The sequence below is a fragment of the Taudactylus pleione genome, unplaced genomic scaffold (genome assembly GCF_031769625.1).
Source record: "Taudactylus pleione unplaced genomic scaffold, aTauple2 ptg000377l, whole genome shotgun sequence".
Lineage (NCBI taxonomy): Eukaryota > Metazoa > Chordata > Amphibia > Anura > Myobatrachidae > Taudactylus > Taudactylus pleione.
In genome coordinates this window covers 5417880-5442815 of record NW_028284778.1, presented here as the reverse complement: position 1 = coordinate 5442815, position 24936 = coordinate 5417880, and the positions used below count along the sequence as shown (strand labels likewise).

Genomic DNA, 24936 nt, shown 5'->3' with positions numbered 1-24936 from the left:
TGGAAAAGCCTGTTTATAGACATAACCCTTTGTGGGGACTTCCATGGAGTACTGACATAGAAAGTAATTTTGAATATTGCTATTTGGTGACTCCCTAAAACCACATACCTGATCCTCCTGTGGGATCCTGTGATTCTCCTCTGTACAGTCCTGGGAATACAGAGGACGGGGACATCTCTCTGGGTTATTTCTGTTACTGGGTCCATCTGTAGGACACACACAGTGACTGAGTACATTGTATATATGTGATTATCAGATGTGTGTATATAGGCGGCCCCCATACCTGCTCTCCCCTGTACAATAAATGACGGTCTCCTCTTACCCAGTGATGTGAAGGGCCAGTGATTCTCCATCATCATCACGTCTTTGCACAGACCCTTGTGCTCCTCTATATACTCCCCCACCTGCATGGAGACATAGACAGTGACATCCTGACACCTTATAGTAACCTGACGCACACAATGATACTGAAATAGGGGTATTGCCAGGCATTCACTGTGGGGGTTTTAGTGGGGTGGCAGCAAGTTCTACAAAAGTAATCAGCAAATAGACAAAGTGGATATATGTATAACATATGCCATATAGGACTGCGCCTGTATGCAATCATCAGGGTGTACGAGGACAGCAACAATTCCAGGGTATGTTGAACTAGTCTATGTGGTGTATGTTAGTGTGAAATAAGAGGGCTGTCACTTTAAGTGATTAAAATGCAAATCCCTTTATTTGAGTCACAATGCTTCGGGAAGGAGATTGATGGTAGTGTAACTAGGAAAGGGGGATTTAAAGAATGTGAAAGATGGGGATAAGCGGGGGTGTACAATGCTCGGAAGAAGAGGTGAGAGAGGTAAAGCATGGAGTACCAGCCTGGGGGTAGGTGTCCCTTGCCTCCAATGAGAAAGTCAAAAGTTGGTCTATAAAAGTCACTGTTGAAGGATTAAATGTCCTGGTCAGGCTTCAACTTTCTTGTCTTCTTCCTGGTGTCTGTCAATCCGGACCTTATTCTGGTGAACTTAGACCGCGCATCCACTGGCCTGGTCTCCACAGTGCAAGCCGGGACTTAAATCACTTCCGGCTTCGCAAGATACCGGGGACCGGGAGAGACAGGGTCCTGGGGTTGACTGCGTGCTCTAGTCAACCGATGCTGAGGAGGCTAATTGGAATGAAGTAAAGTCCTGTTAATGGATGATGTGTAGCAATATTGCTCCTACGTGTCTTGGCCATCGGGCCTTCCTAAGGGAGTAATTGAGGCGCCATCTTGGAAGTGGCTAATTTAAGGTTTGGATTGGTGACGTCACATGTGGATTTGTGCGGCACAATCTCCACAGTAACTGGATCGGGAATAATAAGGTCAATTGCGATTGCATCAGGAGTTGGCGACGTCACAAGTGGGTGTGTACGGCATGGTCTCCATAGAAACTGGGTTGGGGAAAGTAAGGTCAATTACGATTGGATCAGGGGTGTGTGTGTTCCACGGTCTCCTTGGCTGGTGGGCAGAAAAATCCATGTAAATGAGAAGTTGTACTGATGTTCCTGTGCAGATCTATGAATAGGCGCATATCCTTTCGGTGGATCTAAACTTTTTTTTTAATAGATCCACATTTACATACACAGCAATGTGATTACGAATTAAAGTACTAAAGAAGTACCCTTGCTTTATCAACTTACACAGTGAAGTAAAACTCTATTTTATACTAATAGTATATATGTATAGTTCTGGTGTTCTTTTAGGAGCCCTGTTGGGTAAGAAATAACCTCTGTTTTAACGATACATGGGAATGGGACTCATATTAGGGGTGTTGGGATAGTGTTATTGGTTAACTGGGGGTATTTAAAATTGAATGCAGTCCGTATGGTGCAAGGGTTTATCAAATTCACCATCCATCTAAGTTCTTCTCTCTTGATCTTTTTAGTGAAGTCCCCTCCTCTCCAATTTTTCTTCACTATCTGAATTCCTAAGAAGGACATGCCATTATGGGCTTGGTTATGCTTGATCTTAAAGTGGTTAGAAAGGTTGTGTGTCTCTATCCATTTCTGCATATTTCTGATGTGCTCTGTAATTCATATTTTGTATTTCCTGGTTGTCCTGCCTACGTACTGATGTCCACAGGGACATGTAACCAGGTAAATAAACTCCTTCACTGTTACATGTTATATGTTCTCTAATTTTTTTACTCCTTGTTAGTCTGTGTTGAAGGCAATGTACTTATTTTCTTTGTTGTTGGCTTTCATTTACAGACTTGGCAAGAGCCACAATAGAAGAAACCTGAGGTGAGTTTACTGCCGGGTCAGGGGTGTCTGGATGCGGAGTCCTCCTTTTAGACGGTTATGTACTAGCCTCTGTTTTAGGTTTGAGGTTCTCCTGTACAATATCTTTGGTTTATCTGGGAGTAGGTCGTTTAGGAGTCTCATCTTCAAGCAAGATGTGCCAGTGCTTGCTGAGTATCTCATTAAGAGGTCCATAATTCTTGCTATATTGTTATAAAGAGTGTGCTTGGTCCTTTGGTTGTTATTGTTTTGTCGTTATAGGTCAGTAGTGAGTTCCTTTCTGTGCTCTCTACTGCTTTAAACGCACTGTTTACCTTTTATAATGATTATGTCAAGGAAATTGACTTGTGTTCTACTGTAGTTGGTGGTAAAAGTTAGATTATTGTGATTGTTGTTTAGGTATTAAAGAAATCGTGATAGTTGGACCTCATCTCCTTGCCATATGAACAGGAAGTTGTCTATATAATGACGGTAGAGGACTAAGCTTGCACCGAACTCTGGGTCTGGTCTTCCCACCTGCTCATGAACAAATTTGCATAGCCCGGGGAAAACTTAGTCCCCATAGCTGTACCTGTGTCTTGTCTGTAGTATGTGCCCTCGAACCAGAGATAGTTGTGCCCAAGGATGAATTGTATGCAGTCGGTGATAAACTTGGTTTGTGGATCGGTCATGTTTTTATCCTGTTGTAAAAAATACTCAGTCGCCTTTATTCCCTGTTGGTGGTCGATGCCTGTATAAAGGGAGGTCACATCACTTGTACATAACCAGTTTTTTCGGACTAGTTGAGGTCTTGTAATGTCTGTAAAATGTCTGTAGTGTCCTGTATGTATGATCTCTGGAACTGTACATAAGGTTGTAAAAAAGTGTTAATGTATTTGGATAAGTTGTAGGTTAATGAAATGATTCATGATATTATTGGGCGTCCGATGGTTTTGGAATGTTTTTATGTATCTCAGGTAAATAGTCTATCACCGTAATCACTGGGTGGGGGTTGTTGGTGCATATAATAAGAGGGCTGTCACTTTATATAGTTAAAATCCAAATCCCTTTGAGTCACAAAGCTCCGGGAAGGGGATTGGTGATAGTGTAAACAGGAAAAGGGGATTTTGAGAATGTGAAAGATGGGGACTGGGCAGTGGGTGTACCTAATAGGCCGGGACTCCCTACTTTACCTCTCTCCATACACCCACCGCCCAGTCCCCAAATTTCGCATTCACAAAATCCCCCTTTCCTATTTACACTTCCATCAATCCCCTTCCCGGAGCATTGTGACTCAAATAAAGGGATTTGCATTTTAACCACATAAAGTGACAGCCCTCTTATGTCACACTAACATACACCACATAGAATAGTTCAACATACAGTGGAATTGTTGCTGTCCTCTTACACCCTGATGATTGCATAGAGGCGCAGTCCTATATGGTATATGTTATACATATATCCACTTTGGCTATTTACACACAATGATACAGACATGACCCAGACACATCCCCTGGTGTTACTGTATACTGTCCAATTCCCAGCAGTCACCTCTCCAGTCATCACCCAGACACATCCTCTGGTGTTACTGTATAATGTCCCATTCCCAGCAGTCACCTCTCCAGTCATCACCCAGAAACATCCCCTGGTGTTACTGTATAACGTCCCATTCCCAGCAGTCACCTCTCCAGTCATCACCCAGACACATCCTCTGGTGTTACTGTATAATGTCCCATTCCCAGCAGTCACCTCTCCAGTCATCACCCAGAAACATCCCCTGGTGTTACTGTATAATGTCCCATTCCCAGCAGTCACCTCTCCAGTCATCACCCAGACACATCCCCTGGTGTTACTGTATAATGTCCCATTCCCAGCAGTCACCTCTCCAGTCATCACTCAGACACATCCCCTGGTGTTACTGTATAATGTCCCATTCCCAGCAGTCATCTCTCCAGTCATCACCCAGACACAGCCCCTGGTGTTACTGTATAATGTCCCATTCCCAGCAGTCATCTCTCCAGTCATCACCCAGACACATCCCCTGGTGTTACTGTATACTGTCCAATTCCCAGCAGTCACCTCTCCAGTCATCACCCAGACACATCCTCTGGTGTTACTGTATAATGTCCCATTCCCAGCAGTCACCTCTCCAGTCATCACCCAGACACATCCTCTGGTGTTACTGTATAATTTCCTATTCCCAGCAGTCACGTCTCCAGTCATAACCAAGACACATCCCCTGGTGTTACTGTATAATGTCCCATTCCCAGCAGTCACCTCTCCAGTCATCACCCAGACACATCCCCTGGTGTTACTGTATAATGTCCCATTCCCAGCAGTCACCTCTCCAGTCATCACCCAGACACATCCCCTGGTGTTACTGTATAATGTCCCATTCCCAGCAGTCACCTCTCCAGTCATCACCCAGACACATCCCCTGGTGTTACTGTATAATGTCCCATTCCCAGCAGTCACCTCTCCAGTCAGCAGCTGAATGATCTTGTTGGTGAGTTCCAGGATCTTCTGGTTATTGTGTCTCTCATGTATCAGTGAGTGAGGTGGAGGCACCGTGATGGGGCTCTGGGTCCTGCTCAGTCCTCCTGTCACACAAGGACGGCTGCTTGGTGTCTCACACTCACCGGATGTCTTCTTCACTACTGTGTAATCCTGTGTAATGGGGGAGACACCAAATATCACTGCATACACTCACAGATCCCCTCACTTCCCAGTCATGTCAGCGCACAACAGGGGGTGTAACAGCTGTACAGAGGTGGCAGTAACACAGGGGAGGGGAAGGGATCAGAAGAGGAAAATAACACAGGGATAGGACAGCAGGCAGCCCAGGGGACAAACAAAGGGTTAAACAATACAGAATCCCAACGGTCACTCTGCTCAAATGATGAAATGACAAATGACCGCACCTCAGATGTATGTTACATGTGTGACCAGCCTGCCGGCCGTGTATGTGCAGTGTAGGGAGGGGTGAGACATGTCCTGGGGGATAATCAGTGACACTCTGAGGATCTGGGGACTGTCAGAGCCACTGGCTGTCTCTGAGAGAGTCTCTATTGCTCAGGATAACTAGACGCCCTGACAGACAGTCTCAGCTCAGAGAGTCGGGTGTTACTATATAATAGGAGTGAGGTAAGAGTATATAATAATAACACATTACATTTATTATAGACAATAAAACAAACCAATCCACTTAGAAGTATCATGTCTCTCAGATGTATATCTCTATGCTACAAGGAAATATAGTTACACCAAGTAACTGTGCAGAGAGCTCCTGTAACAGAGTATTAGGATTGTATCAATACGTTTGCACAAAGTGATACAAGGTATAAAAGCCACATTCCTCTGACTAATCATTTACTAGCCCGAGAGAAAAGAAAGTTACTGTGCGATAGCCGAGTCATGATAAGTAATAAGAGCATTGGTAGAAGGGGATCCAAAAGGCCATGTACCTGATACAGAGATCATGGACTGTCCGATCAGCAGACCTTAATAATATGTCCTTATAGCAGGACCACTCCACAGGTCACTCACCAGTCCTTGTGTGTGTGTGTACCCTGTGTGTGTGTCCTGTGTGTGTGTGTACCCTGTGTGTGTGTATCCTGTGTGTGTGTGTCCTGTGTGTGTGTGTATCCTGTGTGTGTGTATCCTGTGTGTGTGTGTGTACCCTGTGTGTGTGTGTACCCTGTGTGTGTGTATCCTGTGTGTGTATCCTGTGTGTGTGTGTATCCTGTGTGTGTGTGTATATTTTGTGTATATTGTGTGTGTAAACCCAATGGCTGCTATCAGGTGAGGTCACTCTCAGTCCTGCTCCCTTTCCGGATACCGGCAGTAAGTTACCGCTGCCCCGCGATGCCTATGAACGGCTGCTATTTAATCGCGCTCTATACAATGTCAAGTTTGGTTTATTTTTTGAACCCGGGGTGGATGCAGGAGATAAAACTGGAACGGGTTTGCAGTATTAAAATGCAGCTGGTTTAATGGGAGTATGAGAATTCATGAAATGGTGATGGATATATAAACAAGTCCAAGTGATGTGTGGCAGAAAAACAAAGTCCAATTAGTGAGGCTGGAAAAAGGTGTTAGGCAGAGAAACACAAGTCCAATGGAGGTGTAACTGAGGAACAGAGATCTGAAGTACTGGAGTGGGTTCTGAGTTCGGAGAGCTGGAGGGCACACAAACCGTGGGGTAACGGGGTATAGCAGGGTAGATGCGGGTATCTGGGAACAGCATGTGATAGAGATAGAGCAGGAGACGGAGCACTGCTGGGACTGCATATAACACACCGAGCTAAGGAGCACAGAGAACTCTCACACAGCTTGCACTGTGTATACGTTGCACTGGCAAACTAGAGGGCGTGCTGAACACCCTTAAGTACCATGGGAAAATGCATGATAGGCTGCTGAGAGTAAACACAAGATGCTCCAACCTGATTGGCCCATTCAGGTCACATGCCCAAAGCCAAGATGGCAGCGCCCAGGAATTCCCAGCGTGGCAGCGTTGCCAGTCTTACCTGTCACCATATGGCTTGTACTCTTCAGACATCCACGCGCACCTCGCGCCAACCTCCAGACACCAGTAACCCCTCCGGTAGAACTGTGACAAAGCACCCGCACAGGCAGAGACCGCGACTCACCAGGCACAACAACTCTGGTCGTGACAGTACTCCATCCTTTACGAGTGACCTCCGGGCACTTATCAGGCTTCTCTGGGTTTGAGGTGTGGAATTTGCGAATGAGGCCAGGAGCATGAACATCATCTGCTTTAATTCAGCAACGTTCTTCTGGGCCATAATCCTTCCAGTCCAGCAGGTTTTGTACATGTCCATAATGAAAGCGGGAGTCCAGGACTTGTTTCACTTTGAATTCTACCCTCTTCTCAGTGAGAACTTTAGGAGGTGATGGTAGGGCTTTGAGGAACTTATTGAGAACAAGGGGTTTCAGTAGGGAAATGTGAAATGAATTAGGTATCTTGAGGTAAGAAGGGAGTTTTAGTCGGTAGGCCACAGGATTAATGACCTCAATGATGGAGAAAGTTCCGATGAACCGGGGTGCAAATTTCATGGACAGAACCCTGAGGCGTAGGTTGCGGGTGGAAAGCCAGACCTGATCCCCTGTCTGCATCTTGGGGACAGTCCTACGTTTCCTGTCTGCCCCTTTTTTATAACGCTGAGAGGTCTTGAGGAGAGTAGCATGAACGTGCCCAAATCTGAGCGAATTTCTGTACAGTAGAATCAAATGCAGGAACATCATGGACTGGCAGGTCTTTAAATATAGGAACTCTAGGATGGAGACCATAAACCACATAGAATGGTGACTGACCGGACGAAGAATGGTAAGAGGAGTTGTGGGCAAATTCTGCCCAAGTCAGACCAATTATCTTGGGAGGACGACATGTAAGTTCTTAAAAAGGTCTCCAGGTCCTGCTTCACCCTTTTTAAAGATCCGTTACTTTGGGAGTGATAGGCCGTTGAAAAATTTAATTTGACTTGTAGAGTAAAACAGAGAGCTCTCCAAACTCTGGCCACGAACTGTACTTCACGGTCCGATACAATTTCAGTTGGGAGTCCGTGCAGGCGGAAAATGTGGTGTACAAACAACTGAGCCAGTTCAGAAGCAGGGGGTAGTTTTTGGAGTGGAACATAATGGACCATCTTAGAGAAACGGTCAACCACCACCCAGATAGTGGTGTAGCCATTGAAAACCAGGTAAGTCCGCCACAAAATCCGTCTTACCTGTCACCACATGTCTTGTACCCTTCAGACATCCACGCGCACCTCGCACCAACCTCCAGATACCAGCACCCCCACCGGTAGGACTGCGCCAAAGCACCGGCACAGAGACCGTGACTCACCAGGTACAACAACTCTGGTCGTGACACAATTGACTTGGACGGAGGACAGACCCGCGCCCATACTCAGCTACCTCAGACACCGGCAGCAAACAGCCTTCCAGCATAAGGATATCACTGGTGCCGGTGATCCTTACCTGCTAAACACTGAGACAGGTGCCCATGGCGGCTGCATATGTACGAGCTGGACCCACAGCTCTAAACGGCTGCTCCCTTTACACTGCAAGCACCTGGGGAGAACAGCTAATCCTGCATAATACAGCGTCTCCGGATATACTGAGACACGCACATGGACTGGTGAGTGACCTGTGGGGTGGTCTGCTGACCCAGATAAAGACCCTGGTGGGTCCTACAGATCCTGGACATATCATTACCCATACAATTCAAGCTGACATTAAGGGCATATTATTAAGGTCTGCTGATCGTACAGTCCGTGAACTCTGAGCCAGGTACATGGCATTTTGGAACCCCTTCTACCAATAAACTTATTACTTACCATGTAATAGCCCTGACTAGGCTATCCAACATTAACTTGCTTTTCTCTCAAGGTGCATACACACACACAACGATTTTTTGAACGATTATCGCTAACGATATCGTTTATCGTTCAATCGTTGAAAAAAATCATTCACTTTCTGAGTTAAAACGATGAACGATAATCGTTCATGCGCGTTCACGTTTGTAGTTCAGTCAGACTAACCAACGCAACGATTTTCAGTAAGGGAATATGCAAAAATCGTTTGTAGTTCAAAAAAATTGTTCATTAAATTTAGTAAATGGACGATTTTAATAAAAGATTTTCTTTCATTTTTCCCTTGAAAAAATTTTTACGAAAATTGTTTACTAAAATCGTTCATTTACTAAATCGTTGTGTATGTATGCAGCTTTAGCATTTAAATGATTAGATTTAGGGGAATGTCGCTTTTAGACCTTGTTTCACTTCGTGCAAATGTATTGATACAATCCTAATACTCTGTTACAGGAGCGCTCTGCAGAGTTAGGGCCGAATTCAATTAGCGGCGAAAACAGCTGGTTTTTTTTGTCATCGGCGAAATCTGTAGATTTAAGCCAAAAAAAGTCTAAAACGAAAAACTCTATTTTTGACTAAAAATGTGGGATTCTATTTCGACCACTATCGCCGTTTCTTTTGCAGAAAATCGGACGATTACGCTGATGTAAAAAAAAAAAAGCGTCCGTTTTCGCCACTAATTGAATACGGCCCTTAATTGGAGTTTAACTATATTTTCTTGTAGCATAAAGATATACATCTGAGACACATCTTTTAAGTGGTTGGTTTGTTTTATAGCCTATAATAAATGTAATTTATTATTTATATACTCTTGCCTCACTTCTTTTATATAATTAAGGGGCCTATCCACTAGCAGACATGAAAACGACTGCACGATTACGACATTGTAATCATGCAGTCGTTTGTCAGTCTGTGATGAGCCTGCACTGAACGAGCAGTCGTACAGTATAGGCTCATCCATCATCTGCAAACATGCTCAACCTGACGTTATAGTCAGGTTGTCCAGCATGTTTGCACGATGATAGATGTCTAAACGACCAGCGGGCGCGCGTATCGCTGGTTGTTTTAGACATTTTTGCAAACGATTTTTGAATTATAACGATATCGTTCATTTAAATCGTCTAGTGGATAGGGGCCTTTAGATCTGACAGCACAACCACAATTTCCCCTGACGTTTGCTTATAATTAGGGCATCACGGTAGCCCTTAGGAGAGCTACTGACTTGTCCTATTGGAAATTTGGTGTAATACTGATCTCTGGATGGATACTGGCGCTAATTATACCTTAATAGTTTCAGCTCAGGGAATGCAGCCTTACATCCTTCCCCAGCTCCTGTTATGTATCATATGGTATATATAGTACATACATGTTATACCTATTATGTGTTATTCCCTGACCACTCATTACTGTTATTGTTACTCTGCAGCTATAACAGGACACCACAGGTCGCTCCCCCTGTATAATAATAATAATAATAATAACAGGACAACACAGGCTGCTCCCCTGTATAATAATAACAACAACAGGACACCACAGGTAACTCCTCCTGTATAACAACAACAACAGGACACCACAGGCTGCTCCCCCTGTATAATAATAATAACAGGACACCACAGGCTACTCCCTCTGTATAATAATAATATTAACAACACAAAACCACAGGCTGCTCCCCTGTATAATAATAATAATAACAACAGGAAACCACAGGCTGCTCGCCCCTGTATAATAATAACAGTAAACCACAGGCTGCTCCCCCTGTATAATAATATTAACAGGACACCACAAGCTGCTCCCCCTGTATAGTAATAATAATAATAACAACAACAGGAAACCACAGGCTGCTCCCCCTGTATAATAATAGTAACAGGACACCACAGGCTGCTCCCCCTGTATAATAATAACAACAACAACAACAGGAAACCACAGGCTGCTCCCCCTGTATAATAATAATAATAACAACAGTAAACCACAGCCTGCTCCCCCTGTATAATAATATTAACAGGACACCACAGGCTGCTCCCCCTGTATAATAATAACAGGAAACCACAGGCTGCTCCCCCCGTATAATATTAACAGGACACCACAGGCTGCTCCCCCTGTATAATAATATTAACAGGACACCACAAGCTGCTCCCCTTGTATAATAATAATAAAAATAATAATAACAGGACACCACAGGCTGCTCCCCCTGTATAATAATTACATGACACCACAGGCTGCTCCAACTGTATAATAATAACAACAACAGGAAACCACAGTCTGTTACCCCCGTATAATAATATTTACAGGACACCACAGGCTGCTCCCCCTGTATAATATTTACAGGACACCACAGGCTGCTCCCCCTGTATAATAATATTAACAGGACACCACAAGCTGCTCCCCTTGTATAATAATAATAATAATAATAACAGGACACCACAGGCTGCTCCCCCTGTATAATAATTACAGGACACCACAGGCTGCTCTACCTGTATAATAATAGTAACAACAGGAAACCACAGGCTCCGCCCCTGTATAATAATATTAACAGGACACCACAGGCTGCTCCCCTTGTATAATAATAATAATAATAATAACAATAACAGGACACCACAGGCTGCTCCCCCTGTATAATAATTACAGGACACCACAGGCTGCTCCACCTGTATAATAATAGTAACAGGACACCACAGGCTGCTCCCCTTGTATAATAATAACAACAGGACACCACAGGCTGCTCCCCCTGTATAATAATAGTAACAGGACACCACAGGCTGCTCCCCCTGTATAATAATAGTAACAGGACACCACATACTGCTCCCCTTGTATAATACTAATTACAGGACACCACAGGCTGCTACACCTGTATAATAATAGTAACAACAGGACACCACAGGCTGCTCCCCTTGTATAATAATAATAATAACAGGAAACCACAGGCTGCTCGCCCCTGTATAATTATAACAGTAAACCACAGGCTGCTCCCCCTGTATAATAATATTAACAGGACACCACAAGCTGCTCCCCCTGTATAGTAATAATAATAATAACAACAGGAAACCACAGGCTGCTCCCTCCGTATAATATTAACAGGACACCACAGGCTGCTCCCCCTGTATAATAATAGTAACAGGACACCACAGGCTGCTCCCCCTGTATAATAATAACAACAACAACAACAACAGGAAACCACAGGCTGCTCCCCCTGTATAATAATAATAATAATAATAATAACAGTAAACCACAGCCTGCTCCCCCTGTATAATAATATTAACAGGACACCACAGGCTGCTCCCCCTGTATAATAATAATAACAACAGGAAACCACAGGCTGCTCCCCCCGTATAATATTAACAGGACACCACAGGCTGCTCCCCCTGTATAATAATAATAACAGGAAACCACAGGCTGCTCCCCCGTATAATATTAACAGGACACCACAGGCTGCTCCCCCTGTATAATAATAATAATAACAGGACACCACAGGCTGCTCCCCCTGTATAATAATTACATGACACCACAGGCTGCTCCAACTGTATAATAATAACAACAACAGGAAACCACAGTCTATTACCCCCGTATAATAATATTTACAGGACACCACAGGCTGCTCCCCCTGTATAATATTTACAGGACACCACAGGCTGCTCCCCCTGTATAATAATAATAATAACAGGACACCACAGGCTGCTCCCCCTGTATAATAATTACATGACACCACAGGCTGCTCCAACTGTATAATAATAACAACAACAGGAAACCACAGTCTATTACCCCCTGTATAATAATATTAACAGGACACCACAAGCTGCTCCCCTTGTATAATAATAATAATAACAACAGGACACCACAGGCTGCTCCCCCTGTATAATAATTACAGGACACCACAGGCTGCTCTACCTGTATAATAATAGTAACAACAGGAAACCACAGGCTCCGCCCCCTGTATAATAATATTAACAGGACACCACAGGCTGCTCCCCTTGTATAATAATAACAGGACACCACAGGCTGCTCCCCCTGTATAATAATTACAGGACACCACAGGCTGCTCCACCTGTATAATAATAGTAACAGGACACCACAGGCTGCTCCCCTTGTATAATAATAACAACAGGACACCATAGGCTGCTCCCCCCGTATAATAATAGTAACAGGACACCACAAGCTGCTCCCCTTGTATAATAATAATAACAGGACACCACAGGCTGCTCCCCCTGTATAATAATTACAGGACACCACAGGCTGCTCCACCTGTATAATAATAGTAACAACAGGAAATCACAGGCTCCGCCCCCTGTATAATAATATTAACAGGACACCACAGGCTGCTCCCCTTGTATAATAATAATAATAACAGGCACCACAGGCTGCTCCCCCTGTATAATAATTACAGGACACCACAGGCTGCTCCCCTTGTATAATAATAATAACAACAGGACACCACAGGCTGCTCCCCCTGTATAATAATAGTAACAGGACACCACAGGCTGCTCCCCTTGTATAATAATAATAATAACAACAGGACACCACAGGCTGCTCCCCCTGTATAATACTAACATGACACCACAGGCAGTGTATACTATACACTCCCAGTGTATAGTATTGCACCACAGACTGCACTCCCTGTATAGTAGGACACCACAGGCTGCTCCCACTGTATAATAGGACACCACAAGCCGCTCCCACTGTATAGTAGGACACCGTTACATGCTGTAGCCGGACACAACTCCGCCTGGCTCCGGCTGTCAGGATTGTCTATGACAAAATGGCAGCTAAAGCCCCTGTGCCCCCTCCCACTCTGCCCTGTGATTGGGAGACTATAAGAATATGGCCGCCGGTCACCATACATGAGGACACCCTTATACTAGTGCTCTATTACTCTAGTGATGAAGCTGTGAGCGGCAGGAGCAGGTGGCTTCTAGTTACGTCCTTCCTTCTTTGTGCCGCCTGATTGGCTACTCGCTGCTGCCAATCACCGCACTGAGGGGAATGAGAGGAGGGCGGTCTGCATGAGGAGAGAGGTGGGGCAGACAGTAAACATACGGTAGATGAGATGAACGGGGCATGGTTAACTTGAGGGGCGTTTCTTCTATAAGGAAAAGGCAGAGAGCGGCCATTGCTGTGTCTGGCAGCAGATAATGGTGATTCCTATTTTTATACAGGGGGAGTAGCCTGTGGTGATGCATTATCATCATAAAGGTAGAGTAGGCTATAGTGTAATATATAATACTGGTGGAGCAGGCTTTACTGGTCTGTTATAATACAGATTAATCAGATTCCAGTCTCAGGTATAATGTAGCTGTAGCATACCCTGGTGGTGCCTTGCCATCAAGCAGGTAGATCAAACACCAGTGTTACATATAATAGAGGATGAGCAGACCCTGGAGTTATTATAATACAGCTGGAGTAGTCTCTGGTGCTCCATTTCCATCATACAGGTGGAGCAAACACCAGTGTTACATATAATAGAGGATGAGCAGACCCTGGAGTTATTATAATACAGCTGGAGTAGTCTCTGGTGCTCCATTTCCATCATACAGGTGGAGCAGACTTGAGTGTTACATATAATACAGCTGGAACAGACCCTGGTGTTACATATAATACAGGTGGAGCAGACCCTGGTGTTACATCTAATACAGCTGGAGCAGACACTAGTGTTACATATAATACAGGTGGAGCAGACCCTGGTGTTACTATAATACATCTGGAGCAGTCACTGCTTGGTGGGTAAAAAAACTATAGAGAAAGGGAGGTGTCCGGTGCATTCAGACCCCCATACAGAGCGTATCAGCAGTAGCTGGCGGTCAGTACCCTCAGTAGGTGGTTATTAGTGTTCCATAAAATACAGGTGGAGCAGACCCTGGTGTTACTATAATACAGGTGGAGCAGACCCAGTCTTACATATAATACAGGCAGAGCAGACACCAGTGTTGGTATAATAGAGGTGGAGCAGCTCCTGGTATTACATATAATACAGGTGGAGCAGACCCTGGTGTTACTATAATACAGCTGGAGCAGTCACTGCTCAGTGGGTAACAGACTATAGAGAAAGGGAGGTGTCCGATGCACTCAGACCACCCCCCCATACAGTAAACCACAGGCTGTTCCCCCTGTATAATAATAACAACAGGAAAATACAGGCTGTTCCCCCTGTATAATAATATTAACAGGACACCACAGGCTGCTCCCCCTGTATAATAATATTAACAGGACACAGAATGTATCAGCTGTAACTGGTGGTCAGTACCCTCAGTAGGTGGTTATTAGTGTTACATATAATACAAGTGGAGCAGACCCAGTGTTACATATAATACAGCAGGTGCAGACACCAGTGTTGGTATAACAGAGATGGAGCAGATCCTGGTATTACATATAATACAGGTGGAGCAGACCCTGGTGTTACTATAATACAGCTGAAGCAGTCACTGCTCGGTTGGTAACAGACTATAGTGAAAGGGAGGTGTATGGTGCACTCAGACCCCCATACAGAACGTATCAGCTGTAGCTGGCGGTCAGTACCCTCAGTAGGTGGTTATTAGTGTTATATATAATACAGGTGGAGCAGACCCTGGTGTTACATAGAATACAGCTGAAGCAGTCACTGCTTGGTGGGTAACAGACTATAGAGAAAGGTAGGTGTTCGGTGCACTCAGACCCCTCATACAGAACGTATCAGCTGTAGCTGGTGGTCAGTAGCCTCAGTAGATGGTTATTTGTGTGGAAGTGACAAAATAAACAGAGAGACACCATAGTGTACACCGGGTGGTGTATAAGATGCACAGACGTCCTCTGTAATAGGCCCTGCTGAGTCCTCACCTGTCTGAGGCTTTCTTATGCTTAGTATATACTAGACACAGATCGGAGCGACATATTGCGTACATTGTCTAGTGTGTACCCATGATATGTGCGCTCAATAAGGCTGTGTACATTGTATAGTGTGTACCCGTGATATGTGCGCTCAGTAAGTCTGTGTACATTGTATAGTGTACCCATGATATGTGCGCTAAGTAAGGCTATGTACACATCTGTCCAATCTGTCTGATGGGAAGTAAAATCTGGTCTGTTTTCCAGTGTTTGGAACCAAAATTCTATAAGTTGCTCCCATACATTACTAGATTATCCTTCCCACCAGACAGATTGGACAGATATATTTATAGGTGTGTACGCAGCCTTATGAAGGCACCTGTGCTCCAGCAAGGAGATATGGAAAACATGTCCTGTTAGGGATCCCTGGGGACCGGAGATGGGAAACACTGTTCTAGATCTTCAGTATGTATGTGATTACCCTCTACCCTATGCTACATACATATGGCCGGCAGGATTGTCACACATGTAACGTACATCCTGTATTCCTGCATGACAGGGCATTCTGGGACTTATGGTTCCACTACAACTGCAGAGTCACATGCTGTACCAGACAGCTGACGCTCAGTAATTATTGCAGATACAAGACCAGAGAAAATAAGATGGATGATTGTACACAAGTCGCCCAGATATTTAGGAGATAGAGGAATAGGGCAGTAGTGGGGAAGAGAGGCTGGGCTGGGAGATGTGGTGCGCTATCGGAGGGTGTATAATGTGGGGGGGAGTAGAGAAGTAGGGTAAGATGATGGGGGCAGAGACTTTGGGCCTTATTCAGACCCGGTCGCAAGCGCTGAGCGCTCGCAACCGGGTCGATGTTTGCCGGCTCCGACGTGCACATGAGCGAGACTCGGCTAGCGACGGGCGCTCCATCGCTACGGGTCTCGCACCAAAGGGGGCGAGCTGGAGCTGTCGATGGTGATTGACAGCTCGCCCCGTTTGGGAGGCGGGCAGGGGGGGTGGCCGACCAAACGTAGGCGTTTCTGACGGAACGCTTGCCATTTGGGGGTGGCCCCACTGACATCAGCAATGATGTCAGTGGGGAGCTTCCTGCTCGATCAGAGCAGGAAGCTCCCTGTGGCTTGCGCTTGCCGAGACCCAACCTTAGGGTCTCGTCGCAAGCCACGATGGTCCTGACCATCGCGACCATCAACCTGGTCGCTAGCTAGAGCTGTGGGTGGTAACCCACAGCTTAGCTAGCGACCAGGAGGCCGCACTTCACACCACAAGCGGCCACCCTCATTCAGAGCGACCACCCTCATTCAGAGCGACCACTTATATCTAGCGATCGACTCTGATGAGGGCCTTTATCCTAGGTTACTGGGGAGAATGACCTGAGGGTGGAATGAGGAGGAAATGGTGGGTGGGCTGTGAGGGATCTGGCCTAGGGAAATATCTTGTCATATGGTGTTGTTGTTGTGTAATTGTGTATGTTATACTATGTGTAGTAATCACTGGTTATCAGGTGTGTGACCTGTGTATAGTGTCGAAGCCGGCTGAGGCAGAATCTGTTTACAATCGGAATCTGCAAGACGCCATTTTGCGACTGATCACCCAGCGCCATTTTAAGTTACAACTCACGAGCTAAGTACAGATGGCAATTTTTTTGGTATTCCTTTTAGAAGCCATGACAAGCCCATTCTGGGGAGAACTTTGCATAGAAAAATACCAAAACAAACACAGTATCAGTTAGTTACTAGAAAAACAGCTTCCTGAGAAAAGTAATTAGAAAAAACAATACACCAGGAACTGTGGGTGTTTTTGCATGTAAATTAAGAAACCTCACATGTAGGCAGGTATAGCTATGGCAATTGAAATATAACCCAGACAATGATCTGCACAATTGAATTTGTAAATAGGCAGAAGAAAACCTTTAGTTTCACTGTCAGACAGGCTGGCACCAGCAAACAGCTGGGGGTCTCCACCCTGTTTGGGTGTGAAACTCATTACTAATAACACATTGCATTGCAGTTTAAAAATGTTAGTAAGGGATGATGTATATATATATATATATATATATATATTAAATCCATCATAAATAGACTCACATGCATAAACACCGCACATTACGCACAGTTGCGCTGTTTCACTCTACAAATAAACGCACCACGCATATTAGCAACTTTATGCAATATTCTCTTACACTTACACATACACAAATTACATGAAAGGTTCCCTAATATTAAAGTGTAGTATTCAAGGTTTACTCAGTGATTATTAATGTTGTGAAATAAAGATTATTTGATATCTAAGGTTTAGCACATGATAAGCCAACCATGTTTGGTAGCGTACTGATCTACTCTGTCTCAACAGCTTTCCAGTGTCATCGGTGAGAAGATCGCAACATGCATTCTCAACTTATGGACTGTAGAGAGTTAAAACACCAAAATGTACTTTGTAATGTTAGCAGTTGCATGCAGGGGGAATAAGAAGACAATAGGCTGTCGGAGGCTGACCTGTGTCCATTTGAATCAACCTGTTAAATATTCTGTAACAGATGCACCCGCACTGGGAACCAATGAAACCATGCCAAACTTTTCTATTGTATTGCTTATCCCTGTAAGGGTATAAATGTGTTTACAGACTCCAATCTGGAGTCTTCATGCTGATACTGTTGATGGAGGTTTCTTATGGATGCCGGTAACTGGTCTCAGTGCGCGTGCGCATGTATAACTGTACCTTGGGTCTGTATAATTTCTTTGCGCTAAATTGTCTTTAGATCACAGTGTGTAACCTACTGTTTTTATGTTGAATAATATACTTTGTGCTTTGGAAACACATTTTCAAGGTCTGAAGGCTTTTTACTGTATGACTGCGTATGCAAATAGCGTCAATTTTAGAAGCTATAGGCAGGACTTAGAAGGTATAGGAAGGATTGTACCAGAGGTTTAAAACTGTTATAACAATAGTGATCAGTGTATCTGGTGTGATACTGGTGTGACCTGTGTATAGTAGTGATCAGTGTGTATCAGGTGAGTGATATCAGTGTGACCTGTGTATAGTGATCATTGTGTATGTGTGATATCAGTGTGACCTGTGTATAGTGATCACTGTGTATCAGGTGTGTCATATCAGTGTGATCTGCGTATACTGATGATCAGTGTGTATCAGGTGTGGGATATCAATGTGACCTGTGTATAGTGATCAGTGTGTATCAGGTGTATGATATCAGTGTGACCTGTGTATATTGATGATCCTTGTGTGTCCGAAGTGTGATATCAGTGTGACCTATGTATAGTGATTAGTGTGTGTCACGAATCCGGGCTGACTCGCAGATACAACAATCTGGATCAGCTGGTTGTGACGCCGGCGCACCACGCAGACGGTTCTCCGGAGGTCTGCGATCTCCCTCCAGATTAATAATAAATCACATTTAAATTACACACTAATATGTAGCATGGGCCTATTCAGGCACACAAGTTCAATAAGAATCACGGAGAATATGCTAGATTAAATGTGTTTAATCCAAAAAATATTTTCAAGGCTTAGTTACAAAAATATTAATAAAATGACAAACAGATTATAATGCAAATATTTTCAAAAAATAAAAGAGAAAACTCAGAGTTCCTAAGACAACTCACAATAAAGTTCTTAGCACTGCTGATGGGGTGGGGGATCTCACCCACAGGAATATCTTGATGCACTCCCAGAACTTTCGTCTGAACCCCAAGGAGTGAACATTGAATGCTGGATGGTATTCCTTTTTTATACATCCCTAATCTTTGTTCATACTTAACAGGGTCTCCCAATCAGGTCAGCAGGGTTTGAGATTAATAGATTTCCAATACAGGATTACCTGGCCAAAATAACAGGGTCCCTGCTTTAAAGATAATTGATGATATAACTCACTCTTCAACTTCCCCCTTCCAGATCTATAGTAAATACCAGAATCCTTATCTCAGCCTCTATAGCATAACAAGAGTCTTTAGAAGTAGGGCACTGGGGTACAAGGAGGTCTGGTTCTGGAATAACCATCTAGGACACTGACTTCAGGGGTCATAAAAAGTGAGAGGGCTAATTGTTCACACATGACCTCACACTGTGAGGGATATTCATTCTTTTGTTATCTGCAAGCCATCCATTTGCTAATTCCAGGCCTTTCTGACCTGCACACCAAATAGTAATGGACATACCATGTTTATACAGTCTATAAAACTAAAAGTCACACAGTTATACATCACTCCTCAAATCACAGGACATAGATCATTATCAACCCCTCTTCCTTGAATGCCTAACTTCAAAAAGGTGGGGTAAAAGCTCAGTCCTTCTAGACACACACAGTTCAATTAAGGAACATCGCCTGCATAGTTCACAAAATATAATTTCTGTCGATTATTGTTGCGATTAATCGTCACACTGTAGTTGGGCACGAGACACAGTGATCCACCTATCACATTCTCTCCTGTGACCCCCACTACCATGTCTTCTCATGGCAGCGCCCATCTGCCTCTTTAGCAGCAGCTGCTAAATCCACCAAGGGGTCGGGTTTCTGATCATTTTCATTTAGGCTACACATGGCTATTACACAAGTTTCCATGTCATGCCAAGCTCTGAGCAAATTACTGTGGTACATAGTCTCGCTCTTCCATCCCTCCCCTTGCTTGCAACACATGATTGACATCTTAGATATGTGGCACTATTAGCTGATGACTTTCCCAGGCAGCCTGTAGCTTGGTCAGCTGCATAGGGCTCAGCACCAGGCCCTTGTGGCCCAACTCAAAGGTGCCCTCCCTCGTGCTGCAGTCATACCAGAGCTTCTGTTTCACCTGCGCAGGGTTCAAGTCATTCTGCTCCATTCCCCTTAGGGGCTGCAACTCCTCCCTGAACGTCACTATGTACGACACCACTGACGCTTCAGGGGGAATCAACTTACTTTCCCACTCTTTCTTAAATAAAAATCTAAGGGGCCGCACACTCTGCGTCCATATAGGAGTCCAGAGGGTGAGAAGCCAGTGGGTTTCTGCGGCATCTCGCGGTATGCAAAGAGGAGACGTGGCAGACACCTCTCCTGGTCTCTTCCTGGGACTCCACGACAGTCATAAGTATTTGGTTTAGGGGGCTAGAGTGGGGTTCAGAATGGGAGTACTCGGCAGTACCTAACATGGACATAACCTTCTCAACCTTATGGGAAAACCCTGAAGCTATAGCCTCCCCCAGGTCTGGTTGTGGGTGAAGGATACCTCCTTCTACCTTGTGCCTTGAGTACAGCACCTCACTCATGCCTTCTGGGCAGCCCTGGGCCTCAGCTCATCTGACCTGGTCTGAATCACTGCTTGTTTAGGTAGGGAGTACTTCCCTTTTTCACTCTGCCCTGGCTCCATCTCCTTACACAGTATCTCGGAGTGATCATTGTCAATCTCTAGCTCCCTGATACCTGCAATAGGAGAGGGAACTTTTGCAAATTCCATGTCAGTCATTTTAGACAAAGTACAATCAGACACCACATTTTTAAAAAGTTGGTCACCAGCCTGCATTTCTAATTCAAGGGGTAGGATGCTTAACAGACCCAGCTGTGACTTTGACACACCCTCCTTAATCACAGGATCATCTAATGTATTGCTATCCAGCATTCCAGTCAGGTCCTTATCAAACAGCCCGGTGGGGGGTGGATGGCTCATGACTGGGTCAGTGGTGTGTGACTTGTCCACAAGCACAGGCTCAGCAGCAGGGAGTTTGAGGCAAAGGTTCTGTCTGTCATAGCTGGGGCTAGGAGTATGCATAGTGGTGAGTATGGTACACATGTGATTTCCATCTTCCATTTGCATAGACACACATACATGTTTGGTGTCACTACTGTCAGTGTAAGTGAGGTACGCCATCATCTGACTGCTAATACCGGTAACATTACTTATACCAGCTAATGATACCTTTATATGAGAGGCAGAGTATGCATAGTGGTGAGTATGATACACATTATAATTTGCACCTTGGGGGTTATACACGTCACCTGTACAATACCCCAAATGAACAACTGAGCTTACAGTGATCAGCATAAAACACTACACATTGCTGGATCCTCTTATATATTACATGTGATGAGCAGACGCTGATCAGTATAATCCATCCATGGGAGAGAAATGGAGAATAATGACCTCGGAATGAGTAATAGATATAAGGAACGTACAGTTACATTATCTATAACACCATAATATACATCACATAGTTTATGTACCCTCACCAGTGACCATCTTGGCAGCGCCGCTCTTCAGTACTATATACATTATCTCACATAGTCTATGAAGGTCTGCGGGATAGATCTTGTAGTGTTGTTAGGAGACATCAGCCAGATCAGAGGCCTTTATTCCTGACCCTTACAGTGTAGATTTGTGGTGGTGACAATAATTGTCTCTCTGCTTTGTTTTATTTATGCAGAACCCACACAATTATTACCTTGTTTATTAGATAATACCATTAGTTTCCTTATTTCTCCTAAAAAGGCCAAAATAATCTCCCCATAATAGGCAAAAACATTTTTCATTGAATTCCAAGAAAATGTTCTATTTATTTTCTGTAACCACCACCATGAAATACTTTGTGGTTTGTGCGTCACCATAAATCCACCATTCCAAAGCAGCAAGTTTCCATAATAAAATGTATTTTCAAGAACGATAATGTATTTTATCTTCTCCGTGTATGACTGATTTTTTTTACATAAAATGTAGCCCCTATATAACAACGACGTGGTCTGTTATTACTGTGGAGAGTGGTGCCGATATCTAATAGAATAATAATGTATTTATCTTCTCCAAGTATGACCGATATACATAAAATGTATCCCCTATATAACCAAGACATGGTCTGTTATTACTGTGGAGAGTGGTGCCGATATCTAATAGAATAATAATGTATTTATCTTCTCCGTGTATGACTGATATACATAAAATGTATCCCCTATATAACCAAGACATGGTCTGTTATTACTGCGGAGCCTGGTGCCAATATCTAATAGAATAATGTATTTATCTTCTCCGTGTATGACTGTAATAGATGCTGTACATAAAATGTATCCCCTATATAACAACGACGTGGTCTGTTATTACTGCAGAGAGTGGTGCCGATATCTAATAGAATAATAATGTATTTTATCTTCTCCATGTATGACTGATATGCATGATAAAATGTATCCCCTGTATAACAACAACATGGTCTGTTATTACTGCGGAGAGTGGTGCCGATATCTAATAGAATAATAATGTATTTTATCTTCTCCGTGTATGACTGAGATACATAAAATGTATCCCCTATATAACAAAGACATGGTCTGTTATTACTGCGTAGAGAGGTGCCGATATCTAATAGAATAAAGACAATACTATAAGTGTCAACCGGGTGATCTATTCCAGTCTTATATTACTGATACATGGAGGATTAGGAAAGATTAAATCTGATAGGTGATGTGTGAGCCTCCAAACAGATATAACACATTATACAAAGAGGAGGGTTGTAAAGTGCTAGGGAAATCTAAACAACAATAATTAATTCACATGTTGCTTAATAAAGATGCATTATAAATGAAATGTACAGTATTTAATATGAAAAGATCAATGATAGAAATTACAAACATAATACATATAGATCATATAAAACAGAGGTCACTCATATTCGGGCTAATTCTGATTACAAATAAGTGGGCACCAATAATAGTAAATAGAAAACCAGATGTAACTGGTAACGTCACAAGCTAATAGGTGATGGAAAGACTTGGTGCATTTGGGTTACTAAAACCCTGTTTTGTATCAGCTCATAGAAATACTTTTCTCATGTGTGACATTTGATGTCTAACAAGGTTCGTTTTCCGTGTAAAACATTTCCCACACTCAGAGCATGGAAATGATTTCACACCTGTGTGACTTCTCTGATGTCTAATAAGATCAGATTTCTGAGAAAAACATTTCCCACACTCAGAGCATTGAAATGGTTTTTCACCTGTGTGACTTTTCTGATGTTTAACAAGAGTTGATTTATATGTAAAACATTTCCCACACTCAGAACATGGATATGGTTTCTCACCTGTGTGACGTCTCTGATGAATAACAAGATCTGATTTATATGTAAAACATTTCTCACACTCAGAACATGGAAATGGCTTCTCACCTGTGTGACTTCTCTGATGCACGACAAGATATGATTTCCGTGTAAAATATTTCCCACACTCAGAACATGGAAATGGTTTCTCACCTGTGTGACTTCTCTGATGTATAACAAGTTGTGATTTCAGTTTAAAATATTTCCCACACTCAGAGCATGGAAATGGTCTCTCACCTGTGTGACATCTCTGATGTGTAACAAGATCTGATTTCTGTATAAAACATTTCCCACATTCAGAGCATGGAAATGGTTTCTCACCTGTGTGACTTCTCTGATGTCTAACAAGAGCTGATTTACATATAAAACATTTCCCACACTCAGAACAGGGAAATATTGTATCAGGTATATGAGCTGCACTATGTGTAACAAAAGCTGAGGTATCAGGAGAACATTGGTCACAATTAGAGGGATGAGATGATATATCTGCACTGTGAGGTGCTGGATGTATATTTAGCATAACGGGATTATCTCCTGGAGATTCCTGTGTGACTTTATCTTCTAGTTTAATATCTGTAGACAAGATGAGATCGCCCTCCAAGGCATTCCTGCTTGTGCATCCATCTGCTGGGAATACAATAACTATTATTATTACTCACAGTTCTTTATACAGCGCACACATTACACAGAGAATATCTGGCCATTCACATCAGTCTCTGTCCCAGCAGAGCTTACAATCTATATTCCCTAACATATCTACTCTCAAATTTATTATGGTTAATTTGTGTCAGAAGCCAATCAGCCTACTACTATGACATATGGAGCGTTGAAGGAAACACATACAAACTACACATTGATAGGTGATTGGTTTGGAATCAAACTCATGACTTCAGTGGGAAGAGATAGTAATACTAACCACTACACCACCGTGTAGCTATTATGAATGAAGATAATTAGATGTTTAATTTGCAGATACAAACTCTGACCACATTATTACATTTACAAATGTACAAACTACAAATAAGACTCTAGGTGAATAGAAAAAATATTAGCATTGAATTAAATTATTGGCATAAAATGGCACAATCACATTATCAGCACATGCCATAGACCCAGCCCCAGGGACAGGCAGATGGCACATCACCAATGTATATCTCCCCCCAAATGCAGACATTGCTGGGTAACGTTCCCAAGCCATCATCACAGAGCAGGAAGCCTCATTAGCCAGTGACGTTGGTGAACCACAATATCCATCTAGACTGCTCATACATACACACGGTAAACCTGCAGGCTAATTACGACTGCATCCACACTACACATAGTTCTCCAGGTGGATATATATGTAGCAAAATCAGCCTCTATATGGTCCTCTGGTCATCCTCAGGGAGAGTAGCCCCACCAGAGCTATGCTACTAAATTAGGTAACGTA

At 43.5% G+C, this 24936-nt stretch overlaps 1 protein-coding gene and 1 long non-coding RNA gene across 2 annotated transcripts in view; one reads left to right on the top strand and one right to left on the bottom strand.

Annotated features, from left to right (window-relative positions):
* Positions 1-18202, top strand: part of LOC148508072 (uncharacterized) — a 43888-nt gene extending 25686 nt beyond the window's left edge. The window contains exons 2-3 of the long non-coding RNA XR_015869645.1: positions 2236-2268; positions 17796-18202. This is a non-coding gene — a long non-coding RNA (uncharacterized LOC148508072). The remainder of the gene's footprint in view (positions 1-2235; positions 2269-17795) is intronic.
* LOC148508071 (uncharacterized) overlaps positions 1-24936 on the bottom strand; it is a 92345-nt gene that overhangs the window by 21119 nt on the left and 46290 nt on the right. The window contains exon 5 of the mRNA XM_088445298.1: positions 23252-24134. Coding sequence (XP_088301424.1) covers positions 23252-24134 — 883 coding nt within the window. The remainder of the gene's footprint in view (positions 1-23251; positions 24135-24936) is intronic.